Raw genomic sequence first — 14,609 nt, 5'->3', positions numbered from 1 at the left:
TGAGAGCATGACTGTTGTTGCCTAGATTACATCAAACACTTATTAAAAAACATCTGTTGATGTTTGATATCTGATTGAGACTTTTAGATTTATAGTATAGAATGATATTGAGACTTTTAAAAGTCTTAAATGGTGTTAAATAAATATAAACTTTTCCCATTGTTTATCAAAATTGATTGATATTGTAAATATTTGCAAAGGAAAAGAATTAAATGCGAAAAAAGTTAAAGGAAAACATTATCTACACTTGCATTTAATTTTTCTTTTTAACTAAATGCAATTGGAATATGAACTGTGGCTGCTTTTGGTGGACCAGTGCGGCCGTGAGCCATATTGCGCAATATTTTTGGTGATTCTCTGAAAATGCGTCTCGAAGTTTGTGGCTGAGCACAAACAAACAGAGAGAAGGAAGTTTGCTGCGAGCCTTTGAAAGCGCTGTAATGAACAAGCTGTTCCGCACGATCTGAAAATAATCCGCGTGTCAGTGTCAGCTTTCTTATGCAAATTAGCTGTCTTTGAAGGCGGATCTTTTGGCAGGTTAGACCGGGACGGAGGCTCCGACCAGCTCAGACGAGCACTGCCACCAAAAGCATCAACTGCCTACTTACGGAGGGAGCATAATCCTGCGTTTCTGGGACACATTTATAGACACCGATATTTGTTCGACTTGTTTTGCTGACTGATTGTTTGTCCCCGTTGCCTTGCGAGCAGCCATGACCGTCGGATAAAAAGCTGGAGGGAGATTGTTTGTTTTTATTTTTTAAAGTTGTCACACAATGACTGAAATCTGCCACAGAGAGAGAGACTCTCGGAAAGCGCCATGGAGCGTAAAGGCGAGCCGGTGAGACTTTTGGAAACAAGAGGGGAACACATCGGGGCACAAAGAAATTCTCTTTTACGCACAGCAGACTGATATTTACAGCGCAGGAGACGGAACAAGTAGCTGCTGCACCGAAGCCGCAAACTGAAAGTATGGACCAGACGGCACACTTCCAGCGAGGAACCATGTTCGGACCGTCGCAGGATTTATCTTTTATCTTTTAAATCTGCAGTTTTTAAAGTGAGGAAGCGATGGTCCTGCTACGGAGAGCTGAGTAAGTTTCTCCACATTGATCCAATAACCGCCATCGCCAGCCTGGATTCATCGCTCACTTTTTTAATGAAAGAAACTTGTGTGTCTGAGGTTTTGGTGAACATTTAGCTGTTTTTTTGCATCTATTAAAACAACACAATGTGTTCAGCTGTTAAAGTGAGCATTATCTATGCGCTGGTGCTGCTGCTGTTGAGCAGTAGGGGCTCAGCCATAAGCTCAATAGATCCTGACTGGTCAGGAGAGGGGAGATGTCAGCACATCACCATCCCTCAGTGTAAAGACATTGGCTACAACATGACTCGCATGCCAAATCTGATGGGCCACGATGACCAAAAAGAGGCAGCGATAAAGCTGCAGGAGTTTGCCACCCTCATACAGTTTGGATGTCACAGCCACCTCAGATTTTTCCTCTGCTCACTGTATGCTCCCATGTGCACGGAGCAGGTGTCAAACCCCATTCCAGCGTGTAGAGTTATGTGTGAGCAGGTCAAGCTGAAATGTTCTCCCATCCTGGAACATTTTAACTTCCCCTGGCCGGAGTCTCTGGACTGCTCACGTCTGCCCACCAAAAATGACCCAAACAACCTCTGCATGGAGGCGCCCAACAATGGCTCAGACGAACCTCCCAAAGTCTCCCACACCCAGCCTCCGGATTTCAGGCTGCAGCGGCCTCTGAGTGGGCAGGACCTTCACCCTAAAGACAGTGGCAGCAAGCAGATGTGCAGCAACCCAGGCAAGTTCCACTTTGTGGAGAAGAGTGAGTCCTGTGCCCCCAAATGCTACCCAAAAGTGGATGTGTACTGGAGTCAGGGAGACAAGCAGTTCTCTCTGGTGTGGATGGCCATCTGGTCCATCTTGTGCTTTGTCTCCAGTGCCTTCACAGTGCTCACTTTCCTCATTGACCCACAGCGTTTCAAATACCCCGAGAGACCAATCATCTTCCTCTCCATGTCCTACTGTGTTTACTCTGTGGGCTACCTCATTCGGCTCTTTGTGGGAGCTGACAGAATAGCCTGCGACAGAGACAACGGGGTCCAATATATTATCCAGGAGGGTCTGGAGAGCACAGGCTGCACTATTGTGTTCCTCATTCTGTATTATTTTGGCATGGCCAGCTCCCTCTGGTGGGTTATCCTGACCCTCACGTGGTTCTTGGCTGCTGGGAAGAAATGGGGTCACGAGGCCATCGAAGCAAACAGCAGCTACTTCCATCTGGCAGCGTGGGCCATCCCTGCCATAAAGACAATCATGATACTGGTGATGAGGAAGGTGGCCGGAGACGAGCTGACGGGCGTCTGCTACGTGGGCAGCATGGATGTCAAAGCTCTCACAGGTTTTGTGCTCATTCCTCTCTCCTGCTATCTCATTATCGGCACTTCATTTCTGCTGTCCGGCTTTGTCGCACTCTTCCACATCCGCAAGATTATGAAAACCGAGGGAGAGAACACAGACAAGCTTGAGAAGCTGATGGTTCGCATCGGAGTCTTCTCTGTCCTCTACACTGTCCCAGCCACCTGCGTCATCGCCTGCTATTTCTACGAGAGGCTCAACATGGACTACTGGCGCATCCTCGCAGGGGAGCAGAAATGCAGCAGCAGCGGGCTAGAGTCCGACGACTGCATCATGAAGGCTTCTATCCCCGCTGTCGAGATCTTCATGGTGAAGATCTTCATGCTGCTGGTGGTGGGCATCACCAGCGGCATGTGGATCTGGACCTCAAAGACACTGCAGTCATGGCAGAACGTGTTCAGCAGGAAGATAAAGAAGAGGACGAGGCGGAAGGCTGCCAGTGTGTTCACCAGCAGCAGGCCTTACATTAAACCTCACCCATCTCTCAAAGGGCACAACACTAAATACGAGCCCACGCGCCCCCCTCCAACATGTGTATGAGCTGACTCTCTTTGTGCAAACCCCCAAAATACTTTTAAAGCCCTAAACAAGACTTCTAATGATCAGTGCCATCAAATGAATCAAGCTTCATGTTTTATTTATGCAATATGCATCGAAGGTAATACAACATGGGGTTTTTGTTCAGTCTTGAGCCATGTCACACAACAAGAGCTGCCTTTGTTTGAGAAAAATCTGCTGCTCCTGGATTCACTTATCCTAGAGAAAAAAAAGTTATTGTTCCAGAGACAAAAAGAGTGGAATAAACCATTTGGATGTGCAGTGGGGTTACTTGAATAATGTGCAATAGATGTTTTTCATTACAGCCAAAACAACACTTGTACTGTTGTTGACCGATTACAGACAATGCATGATGAACCCCATAGACATTAATGGCAAATAGTCAGAGAGATGACCGGTGTGTTTGTAGGCTTTTTTCGTTAATGGAAATCAATGCAGTGCCATATATGTTTAAATTGGACTGAGAGCAGCTGCTGAAAGGCGCTCGAGACTTTCCGAACTGCCCCATTGTGAGGCAAATCCATGCCATAAATTAATCAAGCACTCAGTACTGAGAAAAGTTATTTGTACACGCTGTTTTTTTTCTTTGCTGTTTTATAGCACAAGGGAACATTTGTATATATTTCTGAAAAGTTGAGATTTTATAGAAAAGTAATAAAACGTTATAGTTTTAAATGTTTGTAAAGCTGGAATTTTGTGTTGCTGCTGTGCTGTTGTTCTCTCTGTTGACGTGAGACACGTTAAGCTTGTGAGATTTTTTGTTGATTTTTTTTTTTACCCCCACTATCATATACAGGGAGTAATTTTAATGCGTACTAAAAATTTAAACCATTAACCTTAATTTATATATGTGCTTAAGAGCTAGGTTTTGACTATTCTATCTGGAATGTTTATAAGAATATAAAATTCAGCAAAAAATATATTGTTCTTTATTAGCAGGTTAATAGCTTATGGGAGGTCCACATTAATTCATAAATCGTGCGCATGCATTCGATCTTGCTTATGGAAAATATATATTTACACGTCTGAAAAAAGGTAAATTAATAAGTGCGGGAACAGGAGAAGTGGTGCACAAGTCGAGTGGAAATGAGTCGCTGTGTCCCAATTCTTGTTTTTAAACGTTCTTGAGGAAACAGTTGAAATGTGTTTGCTTCACTGTGGCTAAAAAAACCCACAGTCAGTGTCATAAAAACATTACAGTTAAGCAGCACTGTCACTAATGTGCATATTTATTCAGTGTTTTCAATATTTTGTCCCAGAGATATCATTAATATTGTGTCCTCAGAACTGATGTGGTGGCTTTAGATGTTGTCATCAGGATTGAAATTGTGTTTACATTTGTGACTGTTAGTGAGCATTATAGCTTTCTTTAAAGATGAAAAGGGAAAGCGGGTGCAGTCAAGCGGTTTAACCTCCGTGTTTATTGGACCAAATATCAGTGGTTTGAATCAGCGCTTTGATTGCAGTGTTAATGATTTTCTACACTCCTCACTGTCTTTATGCTGCGTGCTTATGTAAGCCACAGCTGAAGTGAATATAGAACTTTATTTTAGTCTTCCTTCTTCATCTCTCTCTTTCTCTCTTTTCTCTCTGTCTCACTTTCTCGCTGCGTGCATGTGTCGGTGCGCATCAATGAAAGGGTTATACAATAATCCAGCTCTCATTCAGGACAGGATTAGACTGTTTGAAGGGTTTGACTTTGAAAAGAGGACCGCTGCAAACCAAAATACAGAATATCTGTCATCTCTTCTCTTCTTATCAGCAGGGCACGGTGACGTTTCTAAAGACACATCTGGTCAGGATTTGAAGTAGTTACATATTGACTGAGGCGATTTATTTTTTCTTTAAAGCGTAAGCAAACTGAATACATTGTCTTATACTGAGATGTTTAGTGTCCTTCCATTGTCAAAATATTAAGGTGCATGCACAAGTCTAGTCTTGAATCTCAGATTCATGTTTTCCCATTGCTGTGGTAGCAATGGGAAAACATGAATCTGAGAGATGATGGCAACAAATAAGGGTAAAGCTATAGTTTTGAGTATAAAACCATTTCCACTTTTTTCAGTCTCACTTTCAACCCTTTTTTTTAGATATTTGGTTTTTTGTGACTGTACCATAGAAGAAAAAAATAGTTTAAAACCTATGGTAGAGGGCCCTCTCTGGTCTAATAAAGTTTTAGAAGTGTATTAATGCTTTATCCCTCAGGGCATTCAAGTTCCAGCGTCAACCCAACCCGTTTTAACAGTCAAAAGCACATGACTCACAAAGTCTATGTGGCTGAATCAAAGTCAGCCGGTGTCTATTGATACTCTGAGTTGCGAAAAAGGTGTGAGTGCTTCTGAGAGCTTCAACAGAGGCCACCTGGATAACAGCCCCGGAGGTGTCTGGGAAGGCTGTAAATAAAAATGACAGTTACCACCCCCCTCCGGGGCTTCTTCAGCCAAGCAGGCTTCACTTCTCTTCTTTTGCTCTCTTCAAAGGGGAAAAAAAATCCTGCTCAGAGCAAGGGCATAGTAATGCTGGCAAGAAATTTCTTGAAATCACACTCAACTGTATTAATGTTTTTAAAAGTCTCATTCCATCACATCACAGGCAGTCTCTTGCCAAAGTGAAACAACTGATGTCTCATGGTATTCTCTAGTGAATGCTTGTTTCTTGCAAGGATGCGTTTTATTTGACCAAGCGGGGAATCCCGCCACAGCCACATGACTAAAGCTCATGAATCTCAGACCCGCGTATCTTAAAATTCCACCATGATGAATCCCGTCACCCACATACTCCATCCGTTTCCTGTTCCGTATTCTTTCTGCCGTGCTGTGCAGGCGATAGCAGCAGGCATGCGTTTATGATGTGTTGACAAAAAAAAAAAGGGGGGGGGGAGGTGGGCTTTTGCTTGTGATCAGTGTTGTTGAAATTGCATCAAACCTTTGATAATTATTTGATTTAATTTAATCTGACTGGTTTGCCAGCAAGCCAGGATTTTCAGCTTTTCACACTTGGTAATTGAGCTGATGTTAGGTGTCTTTGCGGAACAGAGCGGTATTACGAACATAAAGTCGAAATGACAGGACAATTAAGCGTCCTCTGCGTGTCAACGGCAGATTCTGCTTCAGAGGGAAAGTGGCAAGGAAACATCGCCAGTCAAAACCTGAAGCCTGTGCTTTTGTTTCAATAAGTGGCGACGCCTTCTACTCTGTGCTGTAGCTGTATGAAAGGCCACAGAGGAACTTATGCGCTATTATCCGCTGTTTTTTCAAGCACTCATAAAGTACTCTGACACAGTGGCATAAATCAAGTTGCTGGGATGACTGGCGGCTCAGGCAACTTCTCTTTGATCAAGGCTTTATGGAGACGCCCCATGTCTTCATCCTCAGCTGCTCCGGCAGCACCTGTTTACTAGTTCAGGCCTGTCTATTTGGAAAGCAATGTTTAGCCTCTCAGTGTCCTAGACGCATACATGACGCACACGCATGCAACATACACACAAAGGAATTCGGCTGCTTCTCAGAGGAGAATGGGTTTCCACCATCACATCTGCTCCCAGTGCCCCAAACCCACGCTGACTCAAGGCCCTTGTTTCTCTTATTAGAAAGCTACTTTAGATGTAAATCTGTCTCTTTTTGGAGGGTTCTGACTCCTTTGGCTATACCAGAATATTTTTGAAAAAAGTTGACAAATGAAACAGCTTTGTTTCTTCTTGAAGAAGAAACTCAGAGGGTTACTGAATTAAACAAAACAAAAGGAAAAATGCACAGAGAAAGACAGACAGAGAGAGCTGCAAGTTTCAAAGACCAAAGCATTATCATAGCATGCAATGAAAGCTCTCTATCATCCCTCAAGTTCTTGTGGTACAAAAATCCAGAGTTCTAAGGGCTTTGGTTTGGAGGAAGAGTGGGTGAGCTTCATGTTCTGAGTTGATCTATACAGCAAAGAAACTAGGGCAATGTAGAGTACAGCATATAAGGCCAATCTGCAACAAAGCGCAGCACTAATAGCTCTCTCACACACACACACACATCCCAGTCTTATTTCCAGGCCGCGACTGAAGGTGAGAGTAATTACATAAAAACCTGGCAACAATGTGTTCTCTCCTTGTAAGGCGGGGGCAGGGCCCTTTTTCTTCAAATGCATAATGAACTGCCTCAAAAGCCCTCTGCTGATCAAACAAGTGTTTGATAACAGCTTTGGTTTGAAAGAGGACTGAATATGTTTATTTGCATGTGGAGAAGTGAGTGACTTTGAGGTGGAGATCAGGCAGATTAGTGTTAACTGACAGAGACCTGTGCAAACAGACACTCCCCCCGCATGCAAGCAGGGCAGTGGCGAACTTCCTCTGAGGACCAGAGTATGGCAACTCGGGGCTCTTTTTCAATTGTGCTGCTTTGTATGCCAGCTTCCTCCCTTAAGTTCGAGTCTATTTTTTCCAGAGACTTTGGCTTGTTTGCTTGTTGCATGTGAAAGCATGCACAATGATATCTGGCAAACAATATAAGGGATGGGAAATCCAATAACTTGCAGCTATTCATCAAAAATTCCCTCAGAACGGCATTCACAGCGAGACTCACTTTCGTTTCACGAGAGCTAAAGCATTCATCTGGAACTATTATACACTAAAAGCAGTGTGAAAAATATGGAAATTGGATAACAGTTGCATAGGGATTTTTGATCGATATTGGCGGTGGCAATCGCTTCATTGAACTCTCAGCAAGAATCTGAAAAATCCTAATGTGCAAATTGCTTTAACAGAGAAATGACCAGTCATATCTTTGTGTTTTGGCAAGTTGAATAGATGCACTTGTTCTCTGCTATGGCAACAACGGATATGCAACATTCGACACAAAACAATCAGATGAAAGCGAGCTGCTTCACGAGTGCGGTGACACCCATGGGCTTGCAACGTGACTGAGAAGGCAAGAGTCTGGTGTCAGCTGGAAGCAAAGTTTTTGCCACGGTGTCTCAGCAGCAGACTCTAATCTGCCACCTTCATAATCCACGCTGCTACGAGCTCAGATAACTCTAAAACACAGCAAAACACCAGAACTGGGGCCGGCTCTCCTTCGTACGAGGTCACTGCTATATTTCTTTGCAACTATGTATATATAACCGTGTGTGCATTCATCACATGTAGGGGCATTTTTCAGAGATGTTATGATGGCAGTGACAGGATTGATGGAGGAGTAGAGAGAACAGGCACAACGGGAGGCTGCCGACATGTGTATGTATTTACGTGCGCGCGAGTTTACAGACAGTATAGGAGCTATAGAGGGAGAGGCTGAGGGAGAGGGATGATGATGGATCTGGCAAGGCTCATGAACACCGCTGAGAGAAAATGCCTGTGGTTCAAAGACACTCTCAGCAAACTTAACAAAGAAAGATGGCACAGAGGGGGAGAACATGAAAGCAAACCACACAATCAACTGTCACATATACTGGGAAATAATATCCCGGTCCTGTTGGCGGAATATACTTCAGGCAGGCATGTGACTATTTTAACATTAACTCCATGCAAAAGATGGCAACAAGGCGAGATGTAGTTTGGTTTTTAATGCAGATCAAACAGCAGAGTAGCAATAGTTTGATTTGGCTTACTGATAAAGTTAAAGGCCATACTGCAAATTCCAGAAGAACCTCAATATTATTGTACCCCGACCACTTGACTATAAGGACTGCCTGTTTTAACTGATGACTGAAAATGAATTATATGCTGTTTTTCACATTCATCTGTGTACATCTCAGTGCCCTTAAATCATCTAAATGTCAGCTGACATGCGGATTTGGTCCATGCAGAAGTAGATGTTTTACTGGTGTAAAACTAGTCTAAAAACACTCTATTGTAGAGCTACGATGACAATCTTAAAGATAGAAATGTATACCGGAAAAATGTCTCAAAAAGCAGTTTATATAAGTGGTGCTGTTTGTTGGGTTCTTGCTTTATTAAACATCCTTTTTGACGCTCTTCCAATATAATACTATTAGCATAGCCTGACTAAACACATCAGAATTACACTGAACTGCATAAGTAATGCTACGCTAACTTAGTTACACTCCACCAGACAAGCAGCTGCTCTGGACTTCGTAATCTATGAATGCATAACAACAACAGCAAGACATAAACAAAACGTTTTTCATGGAATTTTGCACCCACTGATTTGCAATTCAAAGTATTAAACTACAGGAGAGCGCGGCTGTGCTGTTTGTTAGCTTCTTTGTGTTTTGTTTTTTTGTTTTTTTCTGTTCAGGTTTTTGCCCAAGTTTTCTTTGCTCTGGCCAAAAATCCCTTTTTCTTCTTGGGGCATCAAGTTAATATGAATGGGCATGCACAACGCATAACATGTGTTGGTCTACGGCTTTCCAAAGCAATGTCCCATTTTGCTCCCAGCTTGCTTTACGCAGTGACAGGACTGGAAGCAATTTGGGATAAGTACCGAGGAACAGTTGAGGAGATGATAAACGACTTTATTGTTGGTTATTGCAACTGTATCTGATACCGGTACATGTGTTCCTTTGAGCAATCAAGCCGTAGCATGGCAAAAGAATCTTGGGTTTCCTGGACACTGGTTGCGGGCCAGATTGTCTGGTCCTGATAATAGTAATGATAGTGATGGCTGCACCAGCTAATGTACCCAGAGAAGAGGTCAGGACCCACTTATCAGGCCTAAGTTGAAAATAATGACCTACTTAAGAGGCTAATCTGTATGTTGCAACTTGTTTAAAACACTGCTGACCCCCTGCTGTCTTTGTTGATATCGTGACTTTATGACTTAAGATTTTTTTTCATACCTTAAATGTATTTTCTGACCTTTTAAAGTTAGACTTGAGGATGCTCAAGCTTTGTTTATATCAATAAACTTGTCAACACTTGGATAAAATGTGCTTGTATTTTTAGGTACACTGGGATAGAAGGATTTCCAAAAAGGATCCATTCTTCATGTCAGAGTGTTTAAGAGCAGATGTGAGCAAAGCCAACATTTCCATGGCCAAATAAAAAACTGATTCTAGCCCATAAAACAGCTGTCAGGAGACAGGCTCCAGCCCAAACCATCTCACGCTGTGGTAAACTGGTTTGACAAATGCACGGAAACTATGTGTCTGCATATTTACTGCACGACACCTGCCCGGCCTGTTTACTATCGTTCACAACACAGTGCACAAAGAAATGAAGAACTAAATTCAGTTCTCTGTTTGATCATTGCCTCACGTCACAAACGACATGGCTAGTACAAAAGATAAGCTTCTGTTCCTCTGTCCTTCAAGACAGAAAAGGGAGCTGTGTGGAAGACAACAATGTGTTCTGTTAAACAGAAAATGCGCAGCTAGCTGTAGATTGACACTATGGGTGCAGCTGCTGTAGGAAGCCTGCTTTGAATTTGCCCATGTATTCTGAAAACTGCTTTTGTTTGCATAAGCTGTCCACTGACAAAATGATTTCCTCTGGCTCTGCTGTGTCCGACGACTTCTGTCTGATCCGCCCACTCGATTCTATCCGATGAGCTCAAGCACCCGTTCATGTACCCTATCCATCATGTCTTTTTTAATAATAACTGAACATGGATGTTAATGAATACAAGATAAAACCACATATTGTGGATGTGTGTGTATATTTATGTTGGGGGATGGGGAGTGGTATGTGTGTGATCCTCAAGCTCGGGTCCTATGCCAGTGCCTGGGGTTGGGGGGGGCTGTTGAGGGTTCTGCACAGTATCTTAGCTGTTTCTGGGAATACACTCTTCTGGACAACGACCTCCAATGTTGTGTCTGGAATCTGCTGGAGTTACTCTTCCAGTTTGGCTTTTATAGCTCCTAATGCTCCTGTAACCACTGGGACCATTTTGGACTTTATCTTCCACATCTTCCTTCAGCCCCTGGTACTTCTCATGCTCCTTGTTCCTGGTGTGGCTGTCTGCTGGGATTGCCACATCTGTCACAGCTGCAGTCTTCTGCTCCTTGTCAACCACCACTATGTCTGGTTGGTTGGCCAACGGCTGCTTATCTGTCTGAAGCTCAAAGACCCACCGGATCTTAGCCCTGTTGTTCTCAACCACCTTTGGTCATGTTTCCCATCGGGACTTGATGACTTCTCGTCCATATGTGGCACAGATGTTCCTGTACACTGTCCCAACCACTTGGTTAGGGCTCTCAGTTAACACGGTTCCAGCTTGCATCTTACATATTGCTACTATGTGCTGGATTGTCTCTGGGGCACCTTTGCACAGTCTGCAACTTGGGTCCTGCCTGCTATGGTATGGACTCCTGTCTCTATGGATCTGGTGCTTGGAGCTTGTTCTTGTGCTGCCATGTATAGAGCCTCTGTGCTGTCACAGCCTTTACTGTTGTGTAGGGTGCAATGATAAGCTTGGTGTGCAGCTTTTTTAGGGACATAAGAGCCCCAGTTTCTCATGTGGCCATTTAGGAAAATTAATTTCCCACTATTTTGTTTACGACTTCTAGATAGATTTTACACTATAGTTTTCATTTCAACCAAAATTCAGTTTTTCCTTACGTTGTGGGGCTTTTTCCACTTGATTTGATAGACACAGTGAAGATAAGACAGGAAAGCAAGGGCAGAGAGAGAAGGAGGAAGACATGCAGCAAAGGGCCGCAGTTCAAACTCGAATGCAGGCTGGCCGCTGTCAGCCATATGGCACGTGTTCGCCCACTCAACACACTGAGCTAACCCGGCGCCCGCTTACTTACTTTCTAACCAAACTAATCTAAACCTTTTAAACCTACAGTACATACATTTAGTCTTTTTCTTAAACTAATAGTAATCATACGCACACTTTTAATGGTGAAGTTTCTTTTGTTTTTCTTGGATGTTTGGCTTTTTCTGCCATAGTTTCATAGTTTAGCCCTTCTATGGTGTTGGTTGTTAACTCCTAGTTCAGGTAACCCAGTCATTACTGGTTGATATGAAACATTGCCATCATGTCACTGACAGTAACTTCACCATAGATGGAACTTAAATGCTTTTTTATTGCAAAAACACAAAGTGATTTAGAGCCTAGCTGGTGCCTACAGAGTTCATCGACAACCTGACAACACTTTAGGCAACAAAGTAACAGATGTTCATAGATGTTCCTGTACAGTCATGCAACAAAAAAAAGCTTTCACAGCATCACATGCAGTCCTGTGAAAAACTAAGTACACTCCATGATTTAGTAGCTTGTCGAACCAATTTCAGCAGCAATCGCTTTAATTAATCATTTTCTGTTTGTTTTTATCAGTGTGTCACATCTCAGTGATTCGGTTCACTCAGGTTTGCAGTCATTTGTTTATCCACAGCTCTTTTAAGTTTCTTTCACAGCAGTCTGGTTAAGGTCTGAACTTTGACTCAGGTGTCGCTGCTGTAAAACAAGCCTGAATCATCACCCCGCTACCACCATGCTTGGGTTTTTTTCCAGTTTCTTTGATCAGCTTGATGCTGGTGTGACTTTGCTGGCACATTTACACCTGGGAAGATTAGCAGCTGCCTTGAATGCTTTTTCAGGTTGTTTGGAAATTGCCTTACTTAACACTTCCCAGATTGATGGGTGGCAACAATTGCTTCTCTAAGATCCTTGTCTGGGTTAGACGTTTCTTCACACTTACTAACTTTTATTGTGTAATCAGTGTTTGTAAGCCAGATTTAATTAATATAAATATAGTTTTAAATAAATATATTCACCGTTAATGCTGAAATGAGTTATTTTAGCACATATTTTCTATATAGCATTAGAGGTAATTTCATTGCCAGTTACTGGTTGGGAATCATTACTCTAGCAGACAAGAAATAAACTGGAAGCAGCAATGCACGTGTGCGTTTATTAAGTGTTGTTTAACCCTGTGGTGTAAGTGTGAATGCAGCAAGAGGCTGGAAGCAGGTCAGGAGAGGTCAGAGAGGACAGCTAGAGCTTCTTATGTGAACTGGACAGTTTTGAGGACCACTACAAGGGGCACGGAGTCAGTTCATTGATATTCAAGCATTTGACCCGCTGACAACGGGGATGTCACCGGGGTTAAGACAGCCGTGCCTCTCCGTATTGTACTGGCCCGAAAAGCCAGGGGTCCCCCGGCCCTCCGCCTCCACTCTGCATGGTTGTCATGGTGAGCAAATGAGTCCAGCAGCACTATGTCACACTCATGTGGGCACTTTCTCGCCTTCTTCCTCGCTTTCCTTTCTTTTCCTTGACTTTCTGTGCTGTTTCACCGAGGGGGCTGCCAAAGAGGGCTTTCTGTACGCTGACAATGCCCGGCATGTCATAGACATCCGCAGACATATACAGTACAAAGAAGAGCAGGCAGCGAAAATTCACGGGCGTCTTTTCCCATAACTCATAGCAACAGAAACAGCACATTTCCCTTTTGTGTGGGATCCGATTGAGAGTTTTAGACGCAGTTTATCAGCTGCTGGAGTAAAGGATTGTTGTTTCATGACAAGCTAGATGATGCTATGTGCATTATTCTATCTATTACTGTATCTTTTGTTTAATTAACATCAATGGATCAATGAGAAGAGCAAAAACCATTTAACAGTAACTAATCTGGCTTGCTGAATATACTTTCTCTACATTCTGTCAGTGATTCCAGTCCACTTATGTTTGGCAGGAGGTCTGTGCAGTGTCTGGTTGTCACACAAATATGTTTCTAGAGCCAGCGTCAGGGAGATTAGGTTGAAGGGAAAATTGCAGCTGTATTTTGCTGCAGAACTAGTAAGTTGCTGCTCTCAGGTGATGGGGCATGTCTGTGCCTCACCCCATCCGAACTTGACGGCTGCTGCGGTTTGCACTGTAATTAGACATAAATCACAGAGCAAGAGATGGGATGGGGGTGTGGGGTTGGGAAGAGTGGGGTGAAGAGAAAGTGAAGAGAGAGATTGTTGGCCTCAGGGCCAGTGAAGGCCCTGACACTCAGAAGCACACTGTTCCCTCCTAAATGCTCCCCGCAGTCTCCTCTTTCTCTTTCTTTTATTTTTTTTTCTTCCGGTGAAAAACACAAACACGCTGTTGCAGTTTGTCACTAAGGCTTCTCCTCCTAGCTGTGGTTGTGGTAGCTGGACTATACTGGGTGCTTTACTGGTCCTCTGGGTACACTTTAAAAGCAGTAAGCAACATACTTCCAGAAGCAATGGCTGTTTCCACTGCTGATGTGGGCAGATGTCATTTTTCTTGTTTCCATTTTCCTCAGAATTTAAGATTCTCTTCAAAATGTGCCACAACTATCATCACAGCACTATTAACAAGCCACTGTGTATGCTGTGGACTACTGTGGTGTTGTAAGTGGTCTCGAAGAGTAGTCGGCACATTTGTTTTATTGGTCAGATAATTTTATATAACTTAAAACTGCCACTTATGCCGATAGACATTATATCTAAATGCCTCATTTTAATTCCCATTTCAGAAAAGTAGTCTGTGAGTCATTTTACCTTCATTTTGAATGTGGATAGCTGAAAGATGACAGGGAATGTATAACAAAAGAGAAAGGGGGGGGGGGGGTTCTTGTGCATTAAAGGGCTCAGCAAGAGTCAAGTGGAACAGGGAGGATTGCAGTGTATAGTATCAAAGCATCAGTTCTCACTGTGATTCATCACTGTTATTATTTATGGCACTTCATTAATTCAACTTAATTAAAC

The 14,609-nt window shown here is 43.1% G+C and overlaps 1 protein-coding gene across 1 annotated transcript; it reads left to right on the top strand.

Moving 5' to 3' along the window:
• The first annotated feature begins 583 nt into the window (after positions 1-583).
• fzd10 (frizzled class receptor 10) lies at positions 584-3,680 on the top strand. The gene has a single exon (XM_063490557.1). The coding sequence runs from the start codon at positions 1,232-1,234 to the stop codon at positions 2,981-2,983; it is 1,752 nt and encodes a 583-aa protein (XP_063346627.1). The 5' UTR covers positions 584-1,231; the 3' UTR covers positions 2,984-3,680.
• Positions 3,681-14,609: the final 10,929 nt, after the last annotated feature.

This window comes from Pelmatolapia mariae, linkage group LG12 (assembly GCF_036321145.2).
Source record: "Pelmatolapia mariae isolate MD_Pm_ZW linkage group LG12, Pm_UMD_F_2, whole genome shotgun sequence".
Lineage (NCBI taxonomy): Eukaryota > Metazoa > Chordata > Actinopteri > Cichliformes > Cichlidae > Pelmatolapia > Pelmatolapia mariae.
The sequence above is the reverse complement of the archived record's forward strand: the minus strand, read 5'-3'. Positions and strand labels throughout refer to the sequence as shown.

Excerpts from the sequence above, each read along its gene's own strand:
- fzd10 (XM_063490557.1), top strand. The coding sequence starts at position 1,232 with ATGTGTTCAGCTGTTAAAGTGAGCATTATCTATGCGCTGGTGCTGCTG.